The sequence below is a fragment of the Phalacrocorax aristotelis genome, chromosome 5, assembly GCF_949628215.1.
Source record: "Phalacrocorax aristotelis chromosome 5, bGulAri2.1, whole genome shotgun sequence".
In the NCBI taxonomy this organism is placed as follows: domain Eukaryota; kingdom Metazoa; phylum Chordata; class Aves; order Suliformes; family Phalacrocoracidae; genus Phalacrocorax; species Phalacrocorax aristotelis.
In genome coordinates, this window is record NC_134280.1 from 29,233,025 (window position 1) to 29,258,013 (window position 24,989).

Here is a 24,989-nt window from a genome sequence, read left to right on the forward strand (position 1 = left end):
GTGAAATCATTAGGTGGTGGTGTTTATTGATGGGCCAGCTGAAATGTATTTAAACTTGTTAGGATTCTGTTGCTCATTAACAGTCTGAAATACACTATATGAACTGCAACATTTATAAAGTATGTTGCTTTAGTTTTCAGAAAAGTAGACTGACACGTTCCTGTTTGAGTTTGGAACAAAAGGAATCGAGATGGTGCTACAAGTTTGTGGTACTTCAGAAACGTGTATCTATAGATGTAAATAAAAACCTAACAATAAATGCGTCTTAATTATTGACTGATTGGTGTTTCACTTGAATGTGTTTCTGAAAATAAATGAATAGAAGAATTCTCGAACCTATTTTAGACTGTTTGAACGCTGGAAGTGTTGCAGTAGGTGGCAACACTTAGGTTAGATTCTGTGACAAGATGAATGTCGAAACCACTTTTTAAAATTTATGTCACTTCTCTGCTTACACTGCACTTGTGCATTCATGTGACCTGGCTTTAATTTAACATTTAGTAAATATTTGCATAGTAATTCCTAAAGTGTTCTCCCGCACATAAAGGAAATGATGATAAACAGCTTTTAAGTGGCTTGATGTTAAACACAAACATGACTTGCAGCCCTAAGGTAAAATGCACATTAGAGTGACTGTTCAATATTCATTTGGGAAGTGCTGGTACGTGTTATACCAGGTAACTTATACTTTTTCTTTACGTATTTAGATGCTTCTGTTGTATACCTCAGCTAAACTTATGCATAAGGGTTATATGCCATGCTGTAAGAGAACTTCTCCCTACTTGCGCTATTAGGATTTTTTGGAACCATTTTGAAGAAAACCTTGTGGATGTGTTTTCTTCTAAATGACCTTTGCCAACAGAAGAGCATTTAGCAGCACAGATAGATGGTAACCATACTTGAATGCCACCCAGAGCTTCTAGGCTACCGTTAGAGTTTTATTTTTACACGAGGTACATTCTTTTGGTTTTTTTTTTTTTTTTCAAAATGACTTCTTTTCTTCTTGAGCATGTAAACTTCCAGTGATGATGGTTGAGAAGATATTGGGAGGAATCATTCCAGACACCATCGCTCATTAGAAGAGGACTTTAATCTCAGACCAGAAAACTAGGACACCTCAGTTAATTTAAAAAAAAACAAACAAACAAAAAAGGTTCTCCTAACATTCAAAATACAGTTCTTAGAGTTCATTTTTGCTTCATATTTGTAGTTTTCTCAGCAAATATGTCCTTAATCAATCCCTTACCTGAGCAAAAATTGAATAAGTGTAATCTTATCCTGTATTGTTTATAACCTTAAATCCAGCATTTTCTGCTTTCAGTGGGTCAGAAGTGTGATTTCATTGAAGCTAATGATTGCAAGCTGGGATATGTAACAGAGGTGACAAGCTGTTGCAATGTTATTGGTGTTACTGGGTTCTGACTTCCTTTCAGATCTTTCAGAAAATACTGGAGAACCAGAAAAACTATCTGTTTTGCAAGAACTCCAGTGATATACTTTATCAAGTTACCCTGTTACTCTGGAAATGCAGTATCCTGCCTCGTGGTTTTGGAATATATGGAAACCTGAAGCGTTCTTGATGCTCCTTGTGATTATTGTATCTTACTAAAACACAAGAAGCTTAAAGTAAGACCTTTCTAAGGAAAGTTTAGATTTCTCCGATGATGATTCTATCTTAGATATACCACAGTTATTTTTCAGACCTGTTCTGCTCCTTTTGAGCTCCAAATAATGTAGAAAACATGCGTGTGCATGCATGTGCAGACACATTCATTTTACGCTCTGTTACTGTCTATCCCTTACTCATCATGTGGATGAAATGCTATTTGGGACTTAAGATATTCAACTTTTACATCTGTTAGTAGTTAATGGCTTGTTTTATATACTGAGTTAGCTGAAGTATTCCTGTTTTAGTTTTTGAAGCTGTCTGGACTCTTGGTGGGAGTAAAGAAGCACAGAAGAAATTGTTGTATAGATTTTAGGTTTTTTTTTTATATATAGACACTTTGTATCCTGTGCATGGCAGTGTTTGGAGTTCGTCCAAAGAACAGAAAATGTTCATTTTGGAATGGGTGAGTGAGTTTGCTGGTCAGATGAACTGTTGTTACTTCTGTGACTCTGCAGAGGGAATTTCCTCCACCTCCACATCTAACAGTAGTTACTATTTGCTTCATCAAACAAGTCTATAAAAAGCATCCCCCCCCCTTGTTCTTTTCACGTTCAGGGATGACGTTCTGGTTAAGTTCGTAGAAGCCAGTTTCACATTTGTACTCCTGAAAAAGCAAGTGTTCAGTCTTTTTGTAGTCCCTGGTGGTTACTGTAATTGGGAGGCCTTGAGATCAAAGGGTAACAGTGGCTTCGCACTGTGTGTACCTGAGCCATAGTGTTTGGGAGAGCAGTACCTAAACTATTAAGAAGTATTTTTCTGGAAGCTGTGTGAATCCTGTTCTGCTTTAGTTCTTGTATTTTAGTGTGAATTGTAATTTCTTTCTTTTGAAGAATCTAACATTGGCTGCACTTCTTCCAAAAGATTGGTGAGGAATGGCATCTTCTGCTCTTTCAGACTGATTTAGAGACTTTCTCTTGATATGGCCACTAACAAAACCATTAAATTACTGCATTTTTTGTGGCCCAAACTAAAAGGAAGGTTAGGAATTCATTAGGCTTAACGTAGTTTAGGGTGGCTGTGTGTCTTGAGCTTGTTTCCTGCCAGCTTGCTGCATTCTGTTGGGACAATCGAGCTTTTACACTCCTTTTTTCTTTGTTTCTTTTTCAATGACACATCTGGGTTGGTGCAGCTACTGAATCACAAATAGAAGCAAACATTGAAAGCAAAATAATCCAAGCAGCTGTTTATTTTTTCACATGAGCTTTATTCTGCTTACAGGACACTTAAACAGCATAATAGGTATAACAGGCTTTAATATATCTTCAGACAAAAATGTTATTAGCTGCAGAAGTTCGTCTAATTAAGAGGAGTGGTTTTAAAGTATACTGTTTTAGTGTTACTAACTATGGAAACCTTTTGTGACTGCATTAGTTAAAAGGTTCAGGAGGAACATCTGTAGCTACTGATGCATTCCAGTCTGAGAGAATTCTATTCTGTAAGTTTATTGGTAGGGTCAAGTGACACTCTCTCACAAGGTTTCTGCATTAGGTAGATTGTTTTTTGTAAGTTAACATGCTTGCTTGTTGCACAGAGGTATGTTTCCTCTCTGCCTTGTCATCTTAGAATTTTGTGTTTATGGTAAAAATACTTAAATAATGGGCTTTCAAATAGAGCTTTGAGCTGTAATAGGTGTCTACACTTCACCACTTTGCAGAGACAAAAGCCTGTTAATTGATTTTATTAAATTTTGTGATTTTTAACACCTGATACCTAGAATGAACAAACACTTGCTATTTCACAAATGGGTGGTTTCAGTGCAAAACAGAAGAACCATAGTTAGAGGTAAATTACAGATTAAATAGACATGTTACAAATAGAGATACTTTTACATGCTCAACTGGGTGGTAATCTTTCAGCTGTACTGTACCTTGGTTATACTTAAACCTCAAACAAGTGCAAAGGGGTAAAAAGGCTGTGATTAACTTGAGGCAGCTAAGGCCCACACAACTGCTTGCTCACTCCTTGCCTGGTGGGCTGGGGAGGAGCATCGTAAGGGTGCAAGTGAGAACTCATGGACTGAGATAAAGACTGTTTAATAGATAAAACAAAAGCTGTCCCCCTGCGTTCCTCCTCTTTTTCCCCAGCTTTGATTGCTGAGCACAGTATCATATGGTATGGAATATCCCTTGGGTCAGTTGGGGTCAGCTGTCTCAGCTCTGCTTCCTGCCAGCTTCTTGTGCACCCCCAGCCTGCTCGCTGGTGCGGCAGTGTGGGAGATGGGGAAGGCTTGGATGCTGTGTAAGCACTGTTCAGCAGTAACTAAAACTTCCCTGTGTTATCACCACTGTTACGGTCACAAATCCAAAATGTAGCACCATGCAAGCTACTGTGAAGAAAACTAACTCGATTCCAGACAAAGCCATATGTGTCAGTGGAAGAACTGAAACTGAACTGTGGAAGCTAGATGGGTGAGAACAGAAAAAAATTTCTTTTGAGTTCACCAGTGAAGTTGATAGTGGCATGATGGGCTGATGTGTTGGTAATGCTAGGGTTGTTGTGGTGTGAGGTTTTTCAGTTTGTTTTTGATTATACAATAAAAAAAGAGGCTTAATCTAATTGATCCACATATGTACTGATGATGGAATTATCCTGATTTGTCTGCTTTCTGCATCACTTGATGGCTAAACTTAGAGAATGCCCATAGATATATATGGAGTGGACTCAGGGATTTCATTACATGGGGAACATCCAAACTAGAGATAAGGAACTTGCTAGTCTGTATAGTGTGTCTGGTGTGTTTTACTTCACTTTTGAGAACCGTGATCTAATTAGACTTGAGAAGGGATTGGAGATATGTCTAATATGATTGAATCATTGGGATTATGTATTGCACATCAACAGTACTATTTGTCCATTTCTGAAACCTTTCTCAAAGCTACGTATGTGCATGCCAGTTTCTTGACTCTTAATTTTACCATATTCTGGCCAGTCTCCATAATATTTAATGGAAGACTCAAATATGCTTAGTAATCTTAACTAAGCCTGTTTCCTTTCTTCGGTGTGCTGTAGAAGATGTGCCAATTCAACATTTATCAATGCCGATGCCGTAAAGTACTCAAACACACAGCTATGATTCGCTGAGCTGCCGTGTGCTTGTTAAATGCACAGTAGCTGGTCCTAATAGGATAAGCGTTCAGATATTAACTAAGGCAACTCAGACATAACTAGCATTTAGCCTGTCCCCCTTGGAAATTACGTGTGCACAGGTAGCTGGTATGGTTTGGGGGCAGTGGTTACAGACTGTGTCTGCTCCCTGATACTTGTATTTCATGTTAGCGAGAATTTGCTGTTGAGCAGTGAGCTCTGAGCCTTTTGGCTTCAGGGTCAGTGGAATGATGGCTAAGCTCCCAGTTATTGAAGTGAAGTCATTAATAATATACAAAGAAAGCATTAGTTTTGGAAAACTAACATGATCCCTGTTAATATGGTACACCCTGTTGCATTGGAATTTGAGAGCATTTATTTGTGAAAACAAACTGGGATTCGTTCTGTTAATTTGTGTGTGTGGTTTTTTTTTCTCTACAATAGCCTGATCCTACCTCCTCAGAGAAAGAAATGATGGGTGTTTTTAATATATGTAAATGTATTTTAACCCCCCACCCCTCCCCTGAACTGCCAGGAATGGTGCATGTCCATATATATTTGCTGATAGACTCTCAAATATCCCAACTATAAACTATTGCAAAGTGAAAAAAGTTTAATTTCTTTTTTAAATTAACTGTTTAACTTAAGAATGATAAGGCAATGGAAATATACATTTTAAAGATCTTTTGCATAGTGTTCTATAGGTAATGTCTTCCTGTGTGTTTGTAGATCTCATTTTCTCTCTCTCTCTCTCTCTCTCCCTCTGTTTCAATTTCAGGTAGTGGCTCCAAGCTTCTACCTCATGATTAGAGAGGGGAAATGGGTGGGAAGCAGGTGGGATACAAAGCTGCTTTGTCCGATGGCACTAATCCTTGTAAGGTTAGGTTAAAAAGTCTTGTGTCTGTCTTACAGGATTCAAATTCCTGGGTGAATATTCACCACCTGGAGTATACAGATGGAGGAATCCTGGACCCAGATGATGTGCTGGCAGATGTTGTGGAAGACAAAGATAAGGTAGAGCTTGGATGAAAATACTACTTTTGCTGTGTCTTTTCAAATAACTAATGCTACTTTCTCATTTCTTGGACATCTGGAAGGTGAAGTGGATGCTAAATATTCTTAAATTAAACACATCTGCCCATAGGTGCTATAGTACTCTGTTTCTGGAGTAGAACTGGAGGGGGGTGGGGGGGAAGCATGACCAAAGCAATGAAGATAATCAGAGGAGCCTAGCAGTTGATTTAGGACTTTAACCTTTTCAAGCAGTTATGTGTTTCTTTTATTGCTGTATGAAAAGAGAGTGGTGAAGGAACGTGAGTTTTGCAGGACAACTTTTTTTAGTCACAACAGCTCTAACTCTATCAGTTCTTAAAATATCCTGTATAATATCTTCGTTTGCTTAGAGTTAAGTTTTTGAGAATCATTCAACTGTCATGGTTGAATATGTGTGACAAAACCAGACAAATCCTGCGATGACAAGAACAGCTGACTCAGCTGTGTTAAATTTCAGGAGGAGTACCTGTGATTTGCTATGGAAAGTCTAAGCAGGCCAGTTATTTGAATTGAAAATTAGAGACTCATAGATTTTTAAATTAATAAGATAGATGTCTTTTCTGGGTAGAGAAGTGCTAGCTGCAAAGAAGTCCCTCTTTTTTTTTTTTTTAATTTAGTTTCTGGAGACTAATCGGTGACTTATTTCAACGTAGAGGAGGAGGGATATAATTTATATAATTTGTAATACTTTGGTGGTTTTTATCCCCACCCCCTATAAAATCAGATGGAAAAAATATATCTAGTGACTTGAAACTGAAGATCCAAATATAGGATATGCCTGCACTTCCAGAAAAATAGCTTTGTCTGTGTACAGTGCCATATGCTTGGTGACTTAAAAAATAATTTTGTATATTGCAAACAAATGCTAGTTTTATACACTGTTGATTCTTCAATAACGTAATACAAAGTGCAACATTTTCCTTATGATTAATGGCATGCTGTTTCTCAGTATCCTAGAAAATTGTTTAAGGCATACTTCAGTGTCATTTTATGGTGGTTAGTGTGGGCATTTCGAAAAACATTGGAGTTCTGCTTGGTATATGTTCTTTTTATCAAACTTGTATTTCTTGCTTGTCCATATTTACTGAAAGTGTACTTAAAACACCCCAAGACTTTTCTCCAGTAGTGTTTGGAGACTAAAGACTGGGTTCTGAGGATTGGCACAGCTGTATATAAAGGATAAGACTGCAAGCATAAGATGCAATAAAATGAGATACCGCATTGAAGGGAAATGTGTTACTGGTCTCATCAGCTAGTAAAAATTAACATGTCTACCCAGGATTTTCTCTGAAGTACTGATACAGGAGCATTAATGGAAATACGAGCAGTAGTTTGCAGAATATTTTATATACTATCCGGTTTTTAACTTGCTGCCAAAGCCTTTGCTGTGCTTTATTGGTGAGTGTCACTGGTTGAATGTGTTGCTGATGAAGTTTCTAGTTTATGTTTAGGAATACAGCAAACTCCTTCACTTCTCTTCCTGGGATGCCTCAATTACATGTGATGCATCACTGCTGTCTTCTCTTCTTCAGAAGGCCTTGGTGAAACAGTGATAAGTAAGACTTACTGATCATCAGCAGCTGCAGTGACAAATCAGTTTTTTTGATTAAACTAGGGGGGTATCATGTAATCATGTAAGGGGACTGCTGGTTGAGAGGTCAAAGAACTTTTATTTGAGAGTAAAATTGGGCCATAGCATGTGTAAGGAGCTATCCATACTACCTACTTACAAGGTTTGGCATGTTCCGGTAACAAAGCCCTATAAAAGACTTACAGATGTTTTTAACAGTTTGATTATGGCCTGTTAGCCTTTAAGCATTTGCCAACCTATTGCCTATTTCACACTGAGAATATTGGCTATGGCATCTTTAAGCTTTGCAAAAAGGGGAGGAGGTATTTAGATCCAATTGACCTGGTATCTGGTTTGGTGTTTAAAGTCCCTAAATAGATGGAAGAACTTCTGGTATGTTTATCTGTGCACTGATTCTCTTTGGTTATGGTTATCTGGATGTGTGATGAATAGGCCACAGCTTTGTTGCCTCCTTGTCCTTATCATCCTTTCCTATGCATCCAAGCCAGTAATGCAGTCTCCCACAAAATAGGTCACTCTATATAAAAATAAGTGTTGCACTTAACCTCAGTGCCTTTAACCAAAAGTGTTTGGCACTGATGACCATCAAGCTCTTTAGTGGCAGAGGAAATTAGCTGATGCTTTTTTTAAGGGTTAATCTGCTCTAGATCGTACTTTGATACCAGTAGATTAACACAGTTTATTCAAAGGAAAATGTGCTTGCTAATCTATTGAAATTCTTTCACTGTGGCAACAAAACAGTGAATCAGAGAGAGCTATCAGATGTAATTTATTTGGAATTTCAAAAGCTTTTGACAGTCCTTAACAATAGACTGTTAAGGAGGCACAATTACTCATGAGGTAAGCAGCAAGTGCTGCTGTAGGTCTTGAGAGGGACCAAAAAGATGGAATAAATGGTCAGCTTCCAACACTGTAAAGTGATGGCACTGGGATGCATCAGGCACGTTATTGGGCGTGGCAATGTTTTTGAGCTCTGCTCACGTTAACTTCATGGTTTCCTCTTGAATGCAAAATTAATCAAAATGCAACAAATAGTACAGTGGATTATATTAATTGCTGTCAACTGCACAGTTATGCATGTTGGAGGGGGTGGCTTGTTCTATTTGCATATAAAACAGGTCCAAATTAGTATTTTATGTGCTTGGTAACATGTGTTGTGAAAATGCTTTCAAAATTATTTACAATGAGAGCTCCTCTTGCTGCTGCCGCCTTAGCAATAATCTGTGGCCTGAATTGGATGTCGAAGCTAGTATTGAATAGTTTTAAAATAGTTATCTAGCAAGTGGTTCGTGTCCTGATTACTCTGAATGATGGATCTAATTAACTAAAAAAGCCCAAATTTTGTAATTTCAATAAAAACATGTAAAATGGCTTGCTTTTAATGTATTGAAGCTGTAAATGGAGTTCTTTGCATGCTTTTCTTAACAGATCTCTGTCACTTGAAATGACTCTTTTCCTTGAGGAAGAAAATGCCCGAAGAAAATTTCTATGCTTTGCAAAAGATGACTGCAAAACATTTCCTTTCATATCATTGCCTACATTGAGACTGCTCTTGCCACATGTCTTAAATGCATAAACTTAATGTACCCATCTAGGTTTCCCTCTCAGAGAGTCATGTTTCGAATAGTCACAAACTCCTGGCAAGGCTAAAAAGATGCAATGAAGCCCTGTGTTGATAAGTTAAAACTTGCTTAGCCTATAGGAAAAGTTTAAACTGTGACAAATTCCTAGATTGGAACAGTTCTGCTCTCTGAAGGCATATAAAAGTCTACAGGGAAAATACAGTTTCTGTCTAACCTGTCTGACATGTATGTTCGTATTTTGACAGCATTAAATACAAGCAAAACATGGTTTTATCAGCAGAGCCCTTCTGAAGTAGGGGATGATGGTCTGCTGTCAGGGTGCTGGGGTGTGGGTGTTTTGGTTGTGGGGTTTGTTGTTTGGGGTGGTTTTTTTTTTTCTGTAAGACTGTTTGCAAGGGCAGTACTGCAGTATCTACAATTTGGCCAACAAAGTTGTTGAACATGTATGTAAAGATACCATTTCCCGATCAATGCTGCTGGCAAAAGATCTAGGCTTGTCATCTGGGAAGGTGGTGTAGGCTTAACCTCTCCAGAGGCTTGTTAGCAGTTCTACTGCTGTAAGTATACAGTGGGGGTGTTTTGTGTTGGGGTTTTTTTTTTTGGCAGTGTGGTAGCTTTTGGTTTGTGTTTTTTGTGGTTTTTTTTTTGTGATTTTTTTTTTTTTGAGTGGAAGGGAAAAATTGGGTATGTGATTGGGATGGCATTGTGCGATACTAAAATAGTAGGGTGCCACTACAGTCTTAAAAATAGTTTTGGTTGGTGATCTCCTTTGATAAATAGAGGTGACTTGTGTGTTTTAGCAGCAGCAGAAGCTTTTGAGGGACACAAAGCAACATCGATGAAATGTTGAAACAGTGACGTTGTTTTAAGATTTGCAGGGATTGCAACTGTCATTTAAGTGTTTCTAATGGTGATATCAAGTAGATGGTAGGAATTAAGTGTAGTTCAGACGCTTAGTTTAGCTAAGCATTTAATGAAATATTAAATAGCAAAATCAATGAATTCTTCCTTCTTAGTTAGCTACCAGCAGAAATGCAATATTAGGAAAACATGTCTCCTGGAAGGTCTCCAAATGCTAGGGAAATCATCTGCTGGCTGTTCAAATGGTTATTGGGCCCATGCACGCTTCTGGTAAGAAGCTGAAGATCTCTCTGGCTGAAGTTGTTTTTGTAGAGGATGCTAAGTAACTCTCTTTAACCTTACTTCAGACAGAGGTCTTTGCCAGTATCTTTAGTTTCAGTGGCAGTATTGTGAGTGTGAGGCTGGCTTGGAGAAGTTGTTTCAGCAAAAGAACAAAAATGTTTTGATTCAGAAGCGAATATAGACTTCAAGGCTGTACTTTATACAAAGGGAATAAATGCCTGCCAGGTACTTGGAGAGACATGTTTTCTTTCAGTGGATTCTGAACTTTTCCATTGTTTCCAGGCAGGTTTAGTCACTGGGAATGCTGGCTGGCTGGGTATAGCACTTACACAGCAGCTATTTTCTGACATGGGTCTGACCCAGTAGAACTTCAGGGTTGTCATTCCATCTGTGAAAGTGCTGGCCCACTCTACTGTGCAATGTGTATTTAAATTAAGTTATATTGAATTAATTCCACCTTTGAACAGTTTTTTCCCTCCAACCATTGACTTCCTCATTAAATGGAGAAGGAAATCAGAACTAAAGTAACCTTTAGGTAAGTAGAGAAGGTGTGGCTGAAGAGTATGAGGTGATAAGGAAAATTATTTCTACAAGCACATTGAAAAATGGTAAAATGAAGTCTAAATAACAAGACAAGTGGGCAGGAGTATCTCAGTAGTTCTAAAAAAATAAAGAGCTGTGGAATTCGAAGGGAAATTTCTCTTAATGGGAGTTAGAGCATTGCTGCTTTAAAAGCTTCCCCTGCTAATCGGTGGCAGAGGCCTTGATGCTGGCTTGTTTAGATTACTTTCCAATGGGTCAGCAGAGCCTGAAAATGTTGCTTTACAGATCTTTTTGTCATATGGTTTGTTCTCAAATATATGATTCATGCAAGTAATGCATTCTTAAGTTAGAGAAATGTCATTCAAACTCTAGACTTCTGTGTAATTGAGCTTTCTAGGGTTTTGTAACTTTCTGATAACTGGAATGCAGAAGTTTTTCATTTTTCAGTTTGTTTTACAACAGTATATTACACTTGTTTAGGAAAAACAAAGCAAGATATGTAAGACAGTTACAGCTGAGAATTTTACCTATTGAAGTATATGCTGCAGTGTTGTGGTTTTTTTTTTTAGGCTGCTCTACAAGTTGTTGCATATTAGCCAACTTTCCCCCGGAGAAGTTTTGTTTTTTTAAAAAATTCCCTTTGATATAAAGAATAAGCATGTAGGAGAGATGTCTGGTAGCACAGAAAGCAATTTAATGATGTTAGTTTCATATAATGTGGAGGTAACATTTTAAGTGAGCAATGGACGTGGGGTAGTTCAAATTGCTGTATTATAACTTGGATGCTCAGTGTCTTTCCTAAAATCTGCACCAGAAAAGGCATGCATCAAAGAAAAAGAATTTTTTTTTCTCTGTGAGGTGGTGTTTTACGACACTTAGTTGATTAATACCATGGCCAAGTTATTGTTTTAATGTGCGTGCTTTTACTGACATTAAACTGGTTATAGCAAATACATGCTTCAGACTTGTGATATATAGTGCTTCTGGCAGAGTCTTGGTTCCACTTCTGTAAGTTTGAATGCCTTGTTTGAGAGAACAGTTGTCCAGAGGCAGCCAATTCTTATGCCTGGTTTCTTGGTGCTAATGAGGTAAAATAGGGATTAGTGGATCAAAAGCCTGGTATGTTTAAGTTGGGGAAAAAAGACATTGCAGAAATTTGTCAAAGCTGGTAGGTCAGGGCTGTTGTTCTTTTGATTTGGTTTGAATGTTGTAGGTGTTTTTGTGGTTTTTTTTTTTCTTCTTCCTAAGTATAATTTTTAGGCTGTGATTAATATCTCTGCCAGAATATGTATAGTTATCTGTCTCTGTGACTCTTCCTTACTACTTGCTTCTGGTTTTGCATTCATATTTTGTGGTTTCAGTAATGAGATTGTGTACAGATGAGTAGAAATCTTAATATCTGATAAAAAGGGTAACTAATAATTCATTCTTATATCAAACCCTAAATTGGTAAACATTAAAATGGATTTAATTTTTATTTTGAATAACATGATTACAACCTCCAAAGGCATGATAGAGTGTTCTTATCTGTTAGATTCAGAGTATTCTGTTTCTTCCTTGTATAAATAATTTGTAATAGGTTTCAGTTATAATTTCCAATAATCAAAGTTATTGGGATATGAAATTGTTACTGCTGACAGTATTTGTTTACTTAAATATTCTTAGCTAGTTCTGGGCGATGAAGATATAAAGACAAAACACTAATGTGAATAAAACCTCCATGTAACTTTTATGCAGGGTAAGTATTCTGTAGGTGTCTGGTAATTAGCTATACATCATGCATCTACAAGGAAGGAAAGTATTAGAAGTGGCATATTTTTTAAAATTACCATTTTCAGCAGCTTAAGACATGGACATGTGAGACACAACAAAATTGTAAATCAAAATGGAGTATCTATCCTTTTGCATTGACTGTGACGATGGCTTTTCCCCTCATCTTGAGTTACAGACTTCTTAACTTGTTCAAAAAGATAGTGACAATGCTTGTTAAAAGCCTCTGATTAGTTTATCTAAGCTTTACCTGTAGTTCAAAAACAAACGAACAAAAAAAGGCATTGGGGCTGGGGGAACATTCTTGTGGAAAAACAGTAGATTTTAATTTGCTGGCCCTTTGATGAACTAAGATGGAGTTTTGTTTTAGCTATTGATAAAGTAGTATGCAAGCCAGTCAAGCTGCAGCCTGTTTTTTTAAAAAAATGGTTTTCACACTTTTCAGGAAGAAAAGGTTTTATGCCGTTTTGAGCCAATGCTTGTTTAGGAAACAGATGTCTGATTTCACTCTTGTATAGTAGGGTATGCTGTGAGCCACCATATATATATAAAAGGATATTTTGATAGGAGTTAGTCTGTTTATTTTTGAAGTGGGATCTGAACTGTGAGTACCAGAGGGAAGGGGGTTGGGTGGGGGTGGAAATCACCATCATTAGTACTTACTAAGCAACGCTTTATTTCAGTAATGCAGTTTCTTTTAGAATACAGATTATGAAGCTTTGCATTTTTATGAAATTGGGTTTAATTTCTTGCTGCAGAGGTGCCATGCATTATTCAAGATTATAAAATGATTTGGATTTCATGAGCATTTGGATTTGCTGATGAGGATTTCAAGCTGTGTAATTATGAAACTGTATGCACATAGGTTGGAAGTTCAGAACTCATTAGCGTAATCATTAAAATAACCATTTTTTAAGTGTGGTATTTCATTCCGGGGTGTGCAATTACACTATCATTTGCTTCTGGTTACTGGAAACATTCCTGTAATAAACTTCAGGTCTAGCAATGTGCTTCAAGATAAGTTCATAGCTTTAAGAACAGACACCTGGTCAAATGTTGCTTAGCTTATTAAAGAAAATGCAGTTTTATAGGCTGAGCCATAACACAGTGCCTGTATGCATAAATTAACCTCCTATTTATCCTAGAAAAAATTATAAGCTTTTACATATTTAGTGCTGTATAATGTAATTTTTCTTGAAATAGATATTGTCTTGGAACATATTACAAGGGTTACTTATTTCAGCTCTACCTACTTTAAAAGTAAAAACGTGGTTATAAAAGTTTTTACCAGATAGACTAGTAACTTTCGTTTTTTCCAGTGTAATATTTGCATTTGAACACTCTGAACTGTGAACTCTTTCTCTGAACATCTGTAACCGCCAGAGTTTTTCTGTTTGTGATAAGTATTCCATTACTTTTCTCAGATTAAAAAAAAACAACTGTGACAGTGGATCTGTCACACTAGTCAGATTCCTGATAATTTTGGAATAAGATTGCCTATCTAAATGCTAAGAGGGGGATTTTGGAGTTAAAAACCTTTTTATGTAAGATAAATGCAAATCTGAAACATGCTTTTCTAATTTAATTTTTCTATTGATCCCTCTATCTGATTTGTATTTTGTCATTTTAGAGTATTAAAAACACAGCAGGCGGAAGGTTTGGGACCTAGGTCACTTGAGTTTTGGAGAGTGTTTAGCTGTATAACCATAACACTTTCTCTGGACCTGAAAACGTGTGTTGTCATCTGGGCACTAAGTACGGTAGCTAATTGCTGGTCTGACAACTGAAGCTGCTTGAGTTTTTGTTCCTTAAACAGTGAGAGGGGTGGAGGGAGAGAGGTCATCCTAAGTGCATCTGGTCACATGTGGTAGGTTGAATGGCCATTCAAGTGTCCTGATGAAAAGGAGCTTAATATCTTTGTATGTAAGCATAACCTGGTGGAAGATGCTTGTTCCTTCTTAATGGTTTTCCTTGATGCAACAAGCACTTGGAATTCTATATACAGGTGTTGATGCTTAAGTGCATATAAGCACACACATGTTAATGTTTACCAAGGGAGTGATATGCATTGTGAAAAATAACCTGACCTTGTTGTGGAAAGATAATTTAGTGGGTTGCCTTGCTATGAAGTAAGCTGAGCTCTTAAATACTTCCACATAGTGGTTTATAATATTCCTTGGATTATTATTTCCCTTGTGCTCCTTAGATTGCAGATGGATTGAAGAAGGGCCTTTTTGTTCTGTTTTCAAGTAGGGGCTCCAAAGACTACTTCAATACAAGGCATTATAAATGCCTACTGTGGTATTAATTGTTGTTTAAGACTATGGTGAAGGAGGTGAGGTTTTGTGTTGATATTTCATTCCTTTTCAGAAGTGACTCTGTTCTGGCCCAAGGAGCTGGAGTTGGTCCTGCTACTGTTTTAGAAAACTTCTAGTGTAGTAAGCTTGCGTGATGTTTGGTAGGTACGCAACTCCTATGTAATGTGTTCTTCCAATTCCTGTGACTCTTCCCGCCAGAAAGTTGAATCTTTAAAAAAGTTTTGAAATATTGGTAGAAATCTCACTTGTTTCAGCAGTTGCAAACAGTTCAGGATTTGTGTTTTGGAACTGTCCTGTTGTAATGGGGATATTGGGCTGGTGGTGTTTTTTTTTTTCTCTTCCCTTTTCTGATGAAGCTGTTAGAGCTGTGTTCTCGCGGTTGTAGTGCTAGTAGTCTGATTCTTGCTCTTTTACCCCAAACTCTATTCAGATGTTTAATTGCATCCTGTTTTTAAAGATTCTTTCTCTGTTAGGAGATAAGCCAGGTAATCCAGAAGTCAAAGCAGAGGAAGAATAGCTGACAGTAAGGAGGGGAAGATGAGTGATGCAGGAATTGATTATTGACTTGTCTTGTTCATTGGTCATTTTGCAACAGTAGCTACTGTGGATACTTGAGAGGCAGGAATAAGAAAAACTCTTCTTAAAACATGCTAACTTTTGGGGGCACTTGTGCCCTGAAGAGTATAAAGGCTATCGTAACTTCACATTTGTGTGGCAAATCTTACTAACCACAAAAGGATGGTAGATGCTTCCTTAATTTCATTTTTGCTGTTGAATAGTGGATATTGCTTCTAATTGTATATCCATCTCTCTGAACATCCTCAGTTTTTCTGTTGGGGTTTAGCTCATGCCCAAACTTATTTTCTAGTGGAAGAACTGTCTATTCATATAACTGAAAGTGGCTATTTTAAAGAAGGAAAGTCAATGATATTTTCCTCAGGTTTGAAGGGTTTGCAGCTTTCAGGATTTCACCACATTATCTGAAAATAAGAGTCTGCAAATCACTCGGATTTCAGATTCAATATGGGATACATGAATCTGAAGGATCACTGAAATTTATCTGTTGTTAGAACAGTTTTGGATGAGTGTGAAAGAAGTGGTGTGAAGAGCAAGGAGACTTTTTTAAAAAATACTTTAGAGCATGCTTGCCATTGCCTGTGCCAAGGACAGGGGCTGCAGTGGAGAAGGAAGCATCCTGTCTCAGAAACAGCTGGTATAGTTGTTGAGAGCCTGAGTTCACAGTGAGGACGCACCTTTCTGGGTGTCAGAAGTCTGGGTTTGTGGAGGAAGACCAGGCTGTGTGCTATGAGTGCAACTGTAAACTTCACTGCTCCGTGCTGTTATTTTAAGTTGTGCTCTGTGGCCAGAAAGCAGCTGCAGCAAAGAAATGCAGACATTCAAGAGGTTGTCTTGTACTGTTCCTTCTTTGGGAAGGAATGCTAGAACTAGAGGAAAAAATTTAGGGCTTGTAGGCCTGCCTCTAGGTTCAAGACTCCTCAGTCAATTTTACCCTGGCTTCTGGTGCCAGAAGAAACTGTAGGATAAAAATGTCTGATAAAGAAATGCTTGATAACTGTAGTTGGATCTTGGGGAATAAAAAATAGCCTTTACTTCCTGTATGTTTAAAATACATTTATACTGACAAGGAATGTCAATTGCAAACAATATATGGCAAAGGGTAATTCTAAAAAGTTATTTTTTAAAATTAATGAAGTTGATGTATACTTCAGCTTGGTTGGAGGCTTTGTTTGTGGTTGCTTCTGTTGTATGTTGAAAATGGAGTTGAAGACAAGCAATAGTCAAAACTTAAGATAAAAATGCATGAAAAGCTGGTCAATTAAGTATGCAGAGATGTATGATTTGGCTTCCTATACCAGCATAAATATAAGCCTTATACCACTTTTAGCAAAGTTCTGGTTTTTTCATGTGGTGCATGATTTCTTACTAATGAAAAGTAGCTAGTTTTAAATCTATGGGGTTTTTTTTTGTTACTATCCTCCCTTTAACAGAACAATTTCATGTCTGTCTTGCTTTTTCAAATGAAATAAGAGCTAACTTTTTTATGAACTCAAGTACTCTTATGTGATTATTTAGCAGGCTATAGTAATTAATGTAGTTGGTGTTTTTTTTAAGTGCACCTTTTCCAGTGCATTTTTACCTTTGAGGTATAATTCTCAAGAGGATAATAAAATACACTATGTCAATCAAGTTAATGCAATCAAGTTGCTAATCATTTTCTTGGAAGACCCACCATTAGAGAAGAAGACGACTTGCTCTTTTGCTGACAAAATGACCTTATTGCTGTTGATTGAAGTCCTAAGCTTAAACTGCTAGGTTTAGCTTGACCCAGGTCATATTAGTGGCACTTTCAAGTTATGATTGCTTGCCTTCCTGGGACTGCACAGAGATTACTAACTGATAAGAAATCAAAGAACTGGATTTCAGAGTACTGAGATTTTCCTGATCTTGGTGTTTTACATGTTTAAAATCTGAGGAGTCTTTCATATGGTGCTAATGCATTTTATATTAACAGTTCTGAAAAGTTTTTCTCAGATGGCACGTTTCTTCTTACATCATTTTATGTTCAGCCTTTAAAGAAGGTTATCCCAAACTTTCATTTATATCTGTCTACCCCATAGGAATCAAAGCGGTAAGGAAAAAACCTGTTTGATCAAGAAGTTCCTATAGCTCAGTATAGCCTAATGATAGTGAAATGAACAAACGGTACAGCAACAGGAACTAGGTGTCTTAAAATACTTTACCTTTGTGACATCGAAGCTAAACTGCTGAAGGTAGGTATGAAATGTGAGGAGCTTTGATCTCCACATGTGGTGTGTTTAGTTTCAAATTATCAGATCTATATGAGCTAAAAATACCCACTGGCTTTATTTATAATCCTTGTATAGAGCTGTAGTCCTTATTTCTGGCCCCCCTCCCTGCAAACTGATTATAGTAACTGATGAATAAAGGGGTGAAGAATTTTAATTTCTCCTTTTAGAAGGCAGCAGCTATTTTGTTGTTCTGTATAATAGCTTTATTCTGTATAGTAGCATCATTCGCTTAATGGCAGTTCAAGTAACACCTTCATAGCTGGAATTCTATTTAGTCTCATGTGTAAATACAAGGTAGAAAAGTAAATTCATTTGAAGACAGTAGGAATTAATCTAAGACATCAAATACGATGTGTACTTCAGAAAAGGTTTTATCCTTCTCCCCCCATCCCCCCTTATAAAAGGTATTTTTATTTTTGTGAAGATGAAAGCCTACAAAGATGTGGAACTTTTGTGTTTGGAAGCCTTCCCTGCTCCTTCCAGCCGTCACAAAGCTGGCTTGAGATACAGCAAAGGACTTGTAACTATATATGGTCTTTTCACTGTCTTATATGAGTGATTCACATTCCAATTTCCCTGTAACCATTTTAGAATGCTGTCCTGATATTCCCATGTTAAAGAGAAGATGGCAGCAGTTGTGTACAGCTGTGCCTATATAGCCTGGTAGGTTGCTTCTGTCTCTGGAAAAGAGACTTTTGCTTCAGTGTATGATGGCTCTGCCTCCAGTAGGGACACCAAAAGACAATTAATGTTTCTTAAGCTTAATTTGCTTTGGCTGTGGCTTCCTGGCAGCCTTGAGCTGGCCTAAATGTGCATTTGCTTTCAAAAGAGGTAGTATTGTCTGTCTCCACCCAGTCCTGCTGCTCTTGCCCTTTGAACTGTACAGGAACTGATCTGTGTTTAAACTAGTCTGACACAAACATAAAATGTCATTGTTTTCACCTGGAACAGCTTCCCAAAGTAATTCCTTTTGTGGGCTCTGTGCCTGTCAAAAGAGGTGAGAAGCAGCAGTTCTGGGTGGGGGGTAGGTGCTGCTGCTAGTGTTCCCGAAGTGGTCATGCTACAGTAGTTGGAACTGAGGCTCCTGTTCTTTGCTGGCAGCCACTACAGGAAAAACATTGGTTTCAAATTGTGTTACTAGGCAATAATACACCAGAATGGAACAAAACATGTCATTGGGAAATGCAGATCATCTTTCATTCCTTTTGCTGCACTGTTTTGAACTGGACCCTCTTAACTGTAGTAGCTCAAAGGTTTCAGAGATTTTGCTGCCATTTCACAGTCTAATTCTTATCACTGTCATCTGTTCAATGAAATTCCATTTGTTGGTTGCTGGCGGAGAATATGCGAATAAATACTTCTTACATACTCAGTTAAGGTTTCTAAGAACTGTCCTAATCCACCTCATGGACCTTCCTGCATCTGGGAAGTTACTCTCATACCCAGCTTGCTAGTGTTGGGATCCTCTCTGCTCCTCTGGGAGAAGGTGCCTGTTGGACAGCTCCTCTTGTCCTGCCTCACAGGTGTAGCTCTTAAAACCCCATCCTAACACCTCATTTAAGACAGATGTGTGGGCTTTTTTTTATATACATACTGCTTCATCTATATGGAGATTGGCAACCAACAAGGCCTTTTTCATGAAGTCAAAAATGTTGCAGAAGTGTGGGTTTTCACTCCTTGGACAAAAAAAGAAGTGTGGAAAAGGATTATGATGCAGCAAAAAGGGTTTTGTAGTTAGGCTGATTAGCTGTGCTGCTTCAAAGTTTAGAAAACTTGATGATTGGCCACATGCAGGAGAGGAAAATCTGATAATTGTGGCATTTGGAACCCTAGCTTTTCTTCATTAAAACTAATGAGGATATGAATAATTCTACAGTTTAGAGGTTTTAAAAGTAGTATAAGAGCTGGAAATAGATATTGTAGGCTGACTGAAAAGAATATCCATGTCCTGTGATACTTAATTGATCAATGGCTGTTTCAAAAAACAATATTGTACATACCTGTTAGCAGGTGCTGGGAGAGTTATGTCAAAAGGTTCAGGATGATCTGGATCATTATAAACGTTCTCTAAAAGGTGTTTGTGGGTTGCTTGCTTGTCTGCTTTAATTAACTATATTCTGGTAGTAGAACAGGGCTTGAAAGTTAATCTGCGCAAATGTTGTAGCAGACCTAACTGGCTGGTAACCTCATAGCAGATGAGGAAAAGTGAGGATGCCTATGTGCAGCTTCCTGGTAGCCAAAGTACGGCACATAATTTAATCCTAGATGTAGTCTTGTATCCTTGTGTTAATACAGGTAGAAACATATGCTGTGGAACTCTTGGAAATTCAAGTCAAAGGTGTTTTTTCTGGATTATTTATTACTTTAAAAGTAAAAATTAGTAAAACGAGTAATTAATTCCCAGATGTGTAAAGCACATGAATAAATGCTTCCAACTATTCCTTTCTCTATTGGCTGTTTAATTAGTAACACTAGCCAGTCTGTGGAGGACAGCTGGGAATATAAACATGCTTTAAATATCTTCAAATCGTATAAGGTAGAATTGAGGAAGGACAAGAAACAGCATTTGAAGTATCTTTATCTTGTGTTAACATTTGATTGCATTGTAAACAGTGAGTGTTATTGGGTCTTCAGTACTTGGCTTTTTCCCTAGTATGTTCTTTACTCTTAAGAAACAAACAAAAAAAACCCCAACACAGAATTGTACTGCGAACACATTATAAACACTAGCATAGTTGCCTGGTGAATGTATTCTGCAATACAATTTCCTTTTATCCAGTTAATGGAAGACACATTGCTGACTGTATCTGACAAAGAGAAAATTGAACTATCTGTTGAAGGTGATTGTTCTAAAGGTGGAAACATTTGAAAATAAAACCACTAGATTGCTCATCTCTCAAGAAAAAAAAGCATCTTTTAGCCCTCTGTGACCTTCATGCTCTCTTGCTGTTGTCCCTAATTGTCAGGACTGCATGTTACCCTTCCAATCTGACCTAGCTCCCATTCCTTCTTTTTAATTTATCTTTATTGTTTTGTACGAATTGCTTAGGTAGTATCATCTGAATCAGTTGAACTGGTTTGTTTAAAACACTACTAAAAAAAAAAAAAAAAATCAACTGGAGATGCACTTAGATATTTAAAAAATACCACAGAAAACCAAACCCTCCTCCCAAAAAGTTGAAACCTGTCAAAGAAATGTAGCTGTTCTTTATGGGGTTTTATTTTTTTTTAAGCTGTGAGGTGTCAGGCAGCCTTAATAGTTGGCAGTGCTGTGACTTCCACTTGCTACCCAGCCAGTGGATAGTCTAGAGTATATAGACTACTTCTATTTGGGGTTTGAAGACAACTAGAAGTACTTCCACTTGATAGAAAGTGTAATTTTAAAATATCAGGAAAAAACCCTTTAGATCTGGAATGATCTTCATATGCTTAAACCTGTTCTGAAAGATGATATTTCATGTGTAACTGGGAATCAATACTTTCAGTTTAAGGAGGCAGTAATGCTAATATACTGCAGTGTGACCTGGCAGCCTGATACAGTGAACCCTGGGGTCCTAATCAGAATTAGACTTGTAGCTCTAATGGGGGCCACTTTCAAGCAAGGCTAAGCACTGCTTGTTCTGGCCAATACCTGAATAATTTACTGTACCTTTTTGTGGGAAATTAGTAATAAGATACGCAACTTTGCCTTGTGTGGAGAAGACAGCAAGAGCAATATCTACTTTCACTCCTAAATGGTAGGGATCTTTCATTTGTCTATTAGCTCTTCTGGGTTAAAGAGAGGAATCTAAGTTTTTTCTCATGTGGGATGACTCGGTGTTTGAAAAGTGGTTGATGTAAGTGCAGACAATATCAGATCAAATTTAGGAGAACCACAGTGTAAAGAAACAGGATGCATTTGATGCTTTTCACTGCCAATAGCTCCTCTGAAATTTCGAGAATTTAGCAGAAGGTTGTCTGAGGTAATAGGTAACAAGATGCATGTAAGGTGAAGGGAAAAAGAGTAAGCAATCCCCTGACACTGTTAAACAAAAAAAAAAAACCAAAAAACAAGAAGTCACCACCAAAACCAACAAACAAAACAACAAAAAAAACCCCAACAAACCCCCCCCTCCCCCAACCAACCAAACACAACCCGCTCCCCCCAAAAAAACCAGGCAAGCTTCTTTTTTGTCTATACCTAGAAAGAAGGAGACCAGCATGTGTCCTGTCTCCCCACTTACTAATTCCTGATGTGTCTTCCTCTGGCCCTGGCTAGTCTTGCCTTCCACAGTTTTGAAGCAGGAGCTGAGATGATGACGCCTCTGTTAACTGTGGGGCCTTAACCTTTTCCTTATCCTGTGACTTTGGTGAGCTGCTTCAGCTCACTGGCTCCTAGGGCCCAGTGATGGATGCCATGCCCTTGTGCAGTTGTTCTGAAGCTGCCTCTTGCTGGCTTCCTTGTAACATCTGTGGTTTTAGAGCTCTCACTTATTGGAGGGCGGTGGGGGGGAAACCCCAACCAAAAACCCCAAACCACTGCTGCATTATGTAAGTAGCAGCAGCAGCACTTACTTAGTTGGCCTAGGGAACAATGGCTTTGCAGATTTTGAATTATTTTAGTGTGTTTTGTCTCTGCATCATAACCTTATATCCCTGAGAACTTGCTTTCCAATTTTCCAGCCCTCTGCAACATTGAGTATTCTGTTAAGTATGCAAGTACCAGGCAATTTGCACTTTGTGGTTTGGAAGAGGATGTGTTAGGCTGGGCAAAGGTCGAGTTACTGTCACTTTTCAAAATTAGTTTCTTGGCTTTCAGTTTGAACGTGTCCACTGTCAGCTTTCAGCATTGATTGTTGTTTGATAAGCAAGCATTGTCTAAATCTTTGTTCTGAGAAAATACGTTTGTTAATGTCATCCGCTCTGAACTTTTGGAGAAGCTGAATGGGCTAAACTCCTCAGATAACTCACTAGAAAGCTTTCCTCCTCTCTGGCCTGCAACTGTTTTCTGTTTCTCTCTTCATTCTGTGTGTGTGTGCATTTACATGCAGAATTATCTCTACACATTTTAATATGACATTCAGAACTGTATGCATTTTATTTGTATTTATTTTATTAACACTATAAACTATCTTAAATGCATTATATGCCTACTTTCTGCTCTTTTATGCAGCTAAAGGCTAAAAGATTAGATGGTCCTTATGATAGGAACTACTAGAATGGAGAAGCTGTAGTTCCTTTGACTGGTTTGTTACCACTGCTAAATCCATTTGAATCATGCTTCCCAGAGAAATTCTCCCATTTCTGAAGATGCAAACCATGTTCCTTATTCCTGTTTTTTTTTTTTTCTAAGTTAATTCCCTTGTTTCCAGCTGCTGTCCTGCCAGGAAAAATAGATACAGGATAGTTGGTTGGATGAACATATTGCAGACAAGACAATTTCTTTAATAAAGTCTAACACAAAGTCTGAGAGGCTCTGTCAGTGTGGCAAACAACTGCTTATCCAAGCTGAGATTGCCAAGTTTCAGAGGAGATTGCTTTATTTTGGCAAAGTACAGGAGCACATAAGGAACATCTTAAATATCTTTTTTTTTTTTTGGCACTTCACAAACAACAGATTTATTAAATGTTGTCACCTGTGCTTTATGGAGGACTGTAGGTGTAGAGCTGAATGAATTGCAAGAGTCAGACAGTATTTGAAAACAGCCACAGCCAGTTCAGAAGTGTTTGTAGTAGTAAAATTTACTGTGCACACAACTGCAGGGCTGAGGGATCTGTATGCTAGAATCCTCTGCCATTATGCATGGGGGCACTGCTGATAGTAAAGGGAGGCTCCAGGTTCGTGTTCTACTAACAAGTGTTAAATAACTATTATACAGTGACTCTCAGCTGGGAAGTGTGCATCTTCATGTATTTGTTTGTGCTGGTAGTGCTTTTCAGAGATTTGTTTCTGACTCTGGGAAACTTGGCACTGTAATGAGTATGTGCCCAGGAAATAATGGCAGATCTAAACAGCAGGTATCAATTGTCCTGGAGTGGCCAGGTTGCTGACCTTGTAAATCATGGAGCAAAATCTCTATAGGACAGAAGCCACAGTCAGATAGCACACCTTGCAGAGGGCTGAGGAGACAGGAGTGGTTTACAGGTGCGAGAGACTGTAGGAGGCACTGCTTTGTAGACTTCAGTTACCTGGCTGAAGAGTGGGCATGTAGCTTTCTCCCAAGGGAGCTTGACTTTAGGAGCAAGCCAACTGGAGCTTTCACACATTTTAGGCTAGAGAATTAATTATCTAGTGGTGTGGTAAGTCATGCTCTTTGAATCTCTGATGCCAATACAGCTAAGTAACATGCTGTTATGTGGCTTGTGCAAAGGATCTGTGTGATTTAATGGATCTGTGTTTGGTTTAGAATGACTCCCCCACCCCACCCCAGCCTGCCCCTGCCTTCTGTACCTGTTACACAAAGGTCCTATGGAGATTGCAATGCCTTGTGTCACTGGGATACTGGCTCTCTTTTCATTATCACCTTCACTGCAGAGGGATTCTCCTTTTTCTGCTTCCTCTCCAAGACCCACAGATCCCCAGTGTGGGTATGGGCAGTACAGTATATTATTATTGGGTCTCCAGCTATTCCCCATGTTACTGGACAGCATGCAGTGGGACCTGTTTGTTGTTGGCAATTGCACGGTACTGGGTGATCAGCAGTGCTAAATATTGTGGCCAGGTTTTGTCACCGTGTAAATCTAAAGTCAGAGCACAGATTTCACTGGAGTACGTTGGTCCATCATTGTAAGTCTTTGAACTACATCAGCTCTGCTGCTGATTATGTGATCAAGTTCCCTTGTAAAAAGTGTATGTGTGTAGGGTCTGGCAAGGCTTGTGCTGTTGCTTTCTGTGTCTTACGGGTGGCTTGGGCCACCATTTCTTCTTTTCCAGCTGGTTCCTGCTTCCATGTTCTCTCTCCCTCTCCTTTGTAACCTGGTGTGTGGCATTTCAGTGCTAGTGAAATCATACTTTTTGTCCCCTTCAGTCATTAGCCCGCTCTGTTAGTGATAATATAGTACTATTGGCAGAAGCATGGTGCATTGTTTTTAAACGTTTGTGTACATGTAGTGTATCTAAAAAGAAAATTTTGTGAAAGATGGCTTGAAAACCCAGTTAGAGTGCTAGAACAATAATCAGCATGTTGAATGCACTGGCATTTTAAGTAATTCAACATTTTCAGCAGAAGAAAGAACTACTCTTGGTTTGGAGTAATCTAGCACTTTTTATTATTTCTAATAGCAAGTGTTTTGTTAGCTTGCTAGTATTGAGAAATTTGTAACAGTTTTTTATAGTGGGTCAAAGAGATGTCTTCTAACTTGTACAAAAAATGCCTTTTCTACTAATTAGGTATTCATGTGTTCTTCCCAGTTGTAAACTGCAAA

At 38.1% G+C, this 24,989-nt stretch overlaps 1 protein-coding gene across 4 annotated transcripts in view; it reads left to right on the top strand.

Annotated features, from left to right (window-relative positions):
• PARD3B (par-3 family cell polarity regulator beta) overlaps window positions 1–24,989 on the top strand; it is a 442,892-nt gene that overhangs the window by 21,927 nt on the left and 395,976 nt on the right. For all 4 annotated transcript variants that reach the window (XM_075093709.1, XM_075093712.1, XM_075093710.1 and 1 more), the window contains one exon: window positions 5,666–5,767. In XM_075093709.1, coding sequence (XP_074949810.1) covers window positions 5,666–5,767 — 102 coding nt within the window. Of the gene's footprint in view, window positions 1–5,665; window positions 5,768–24,989 lie in introns of those variants that run through there.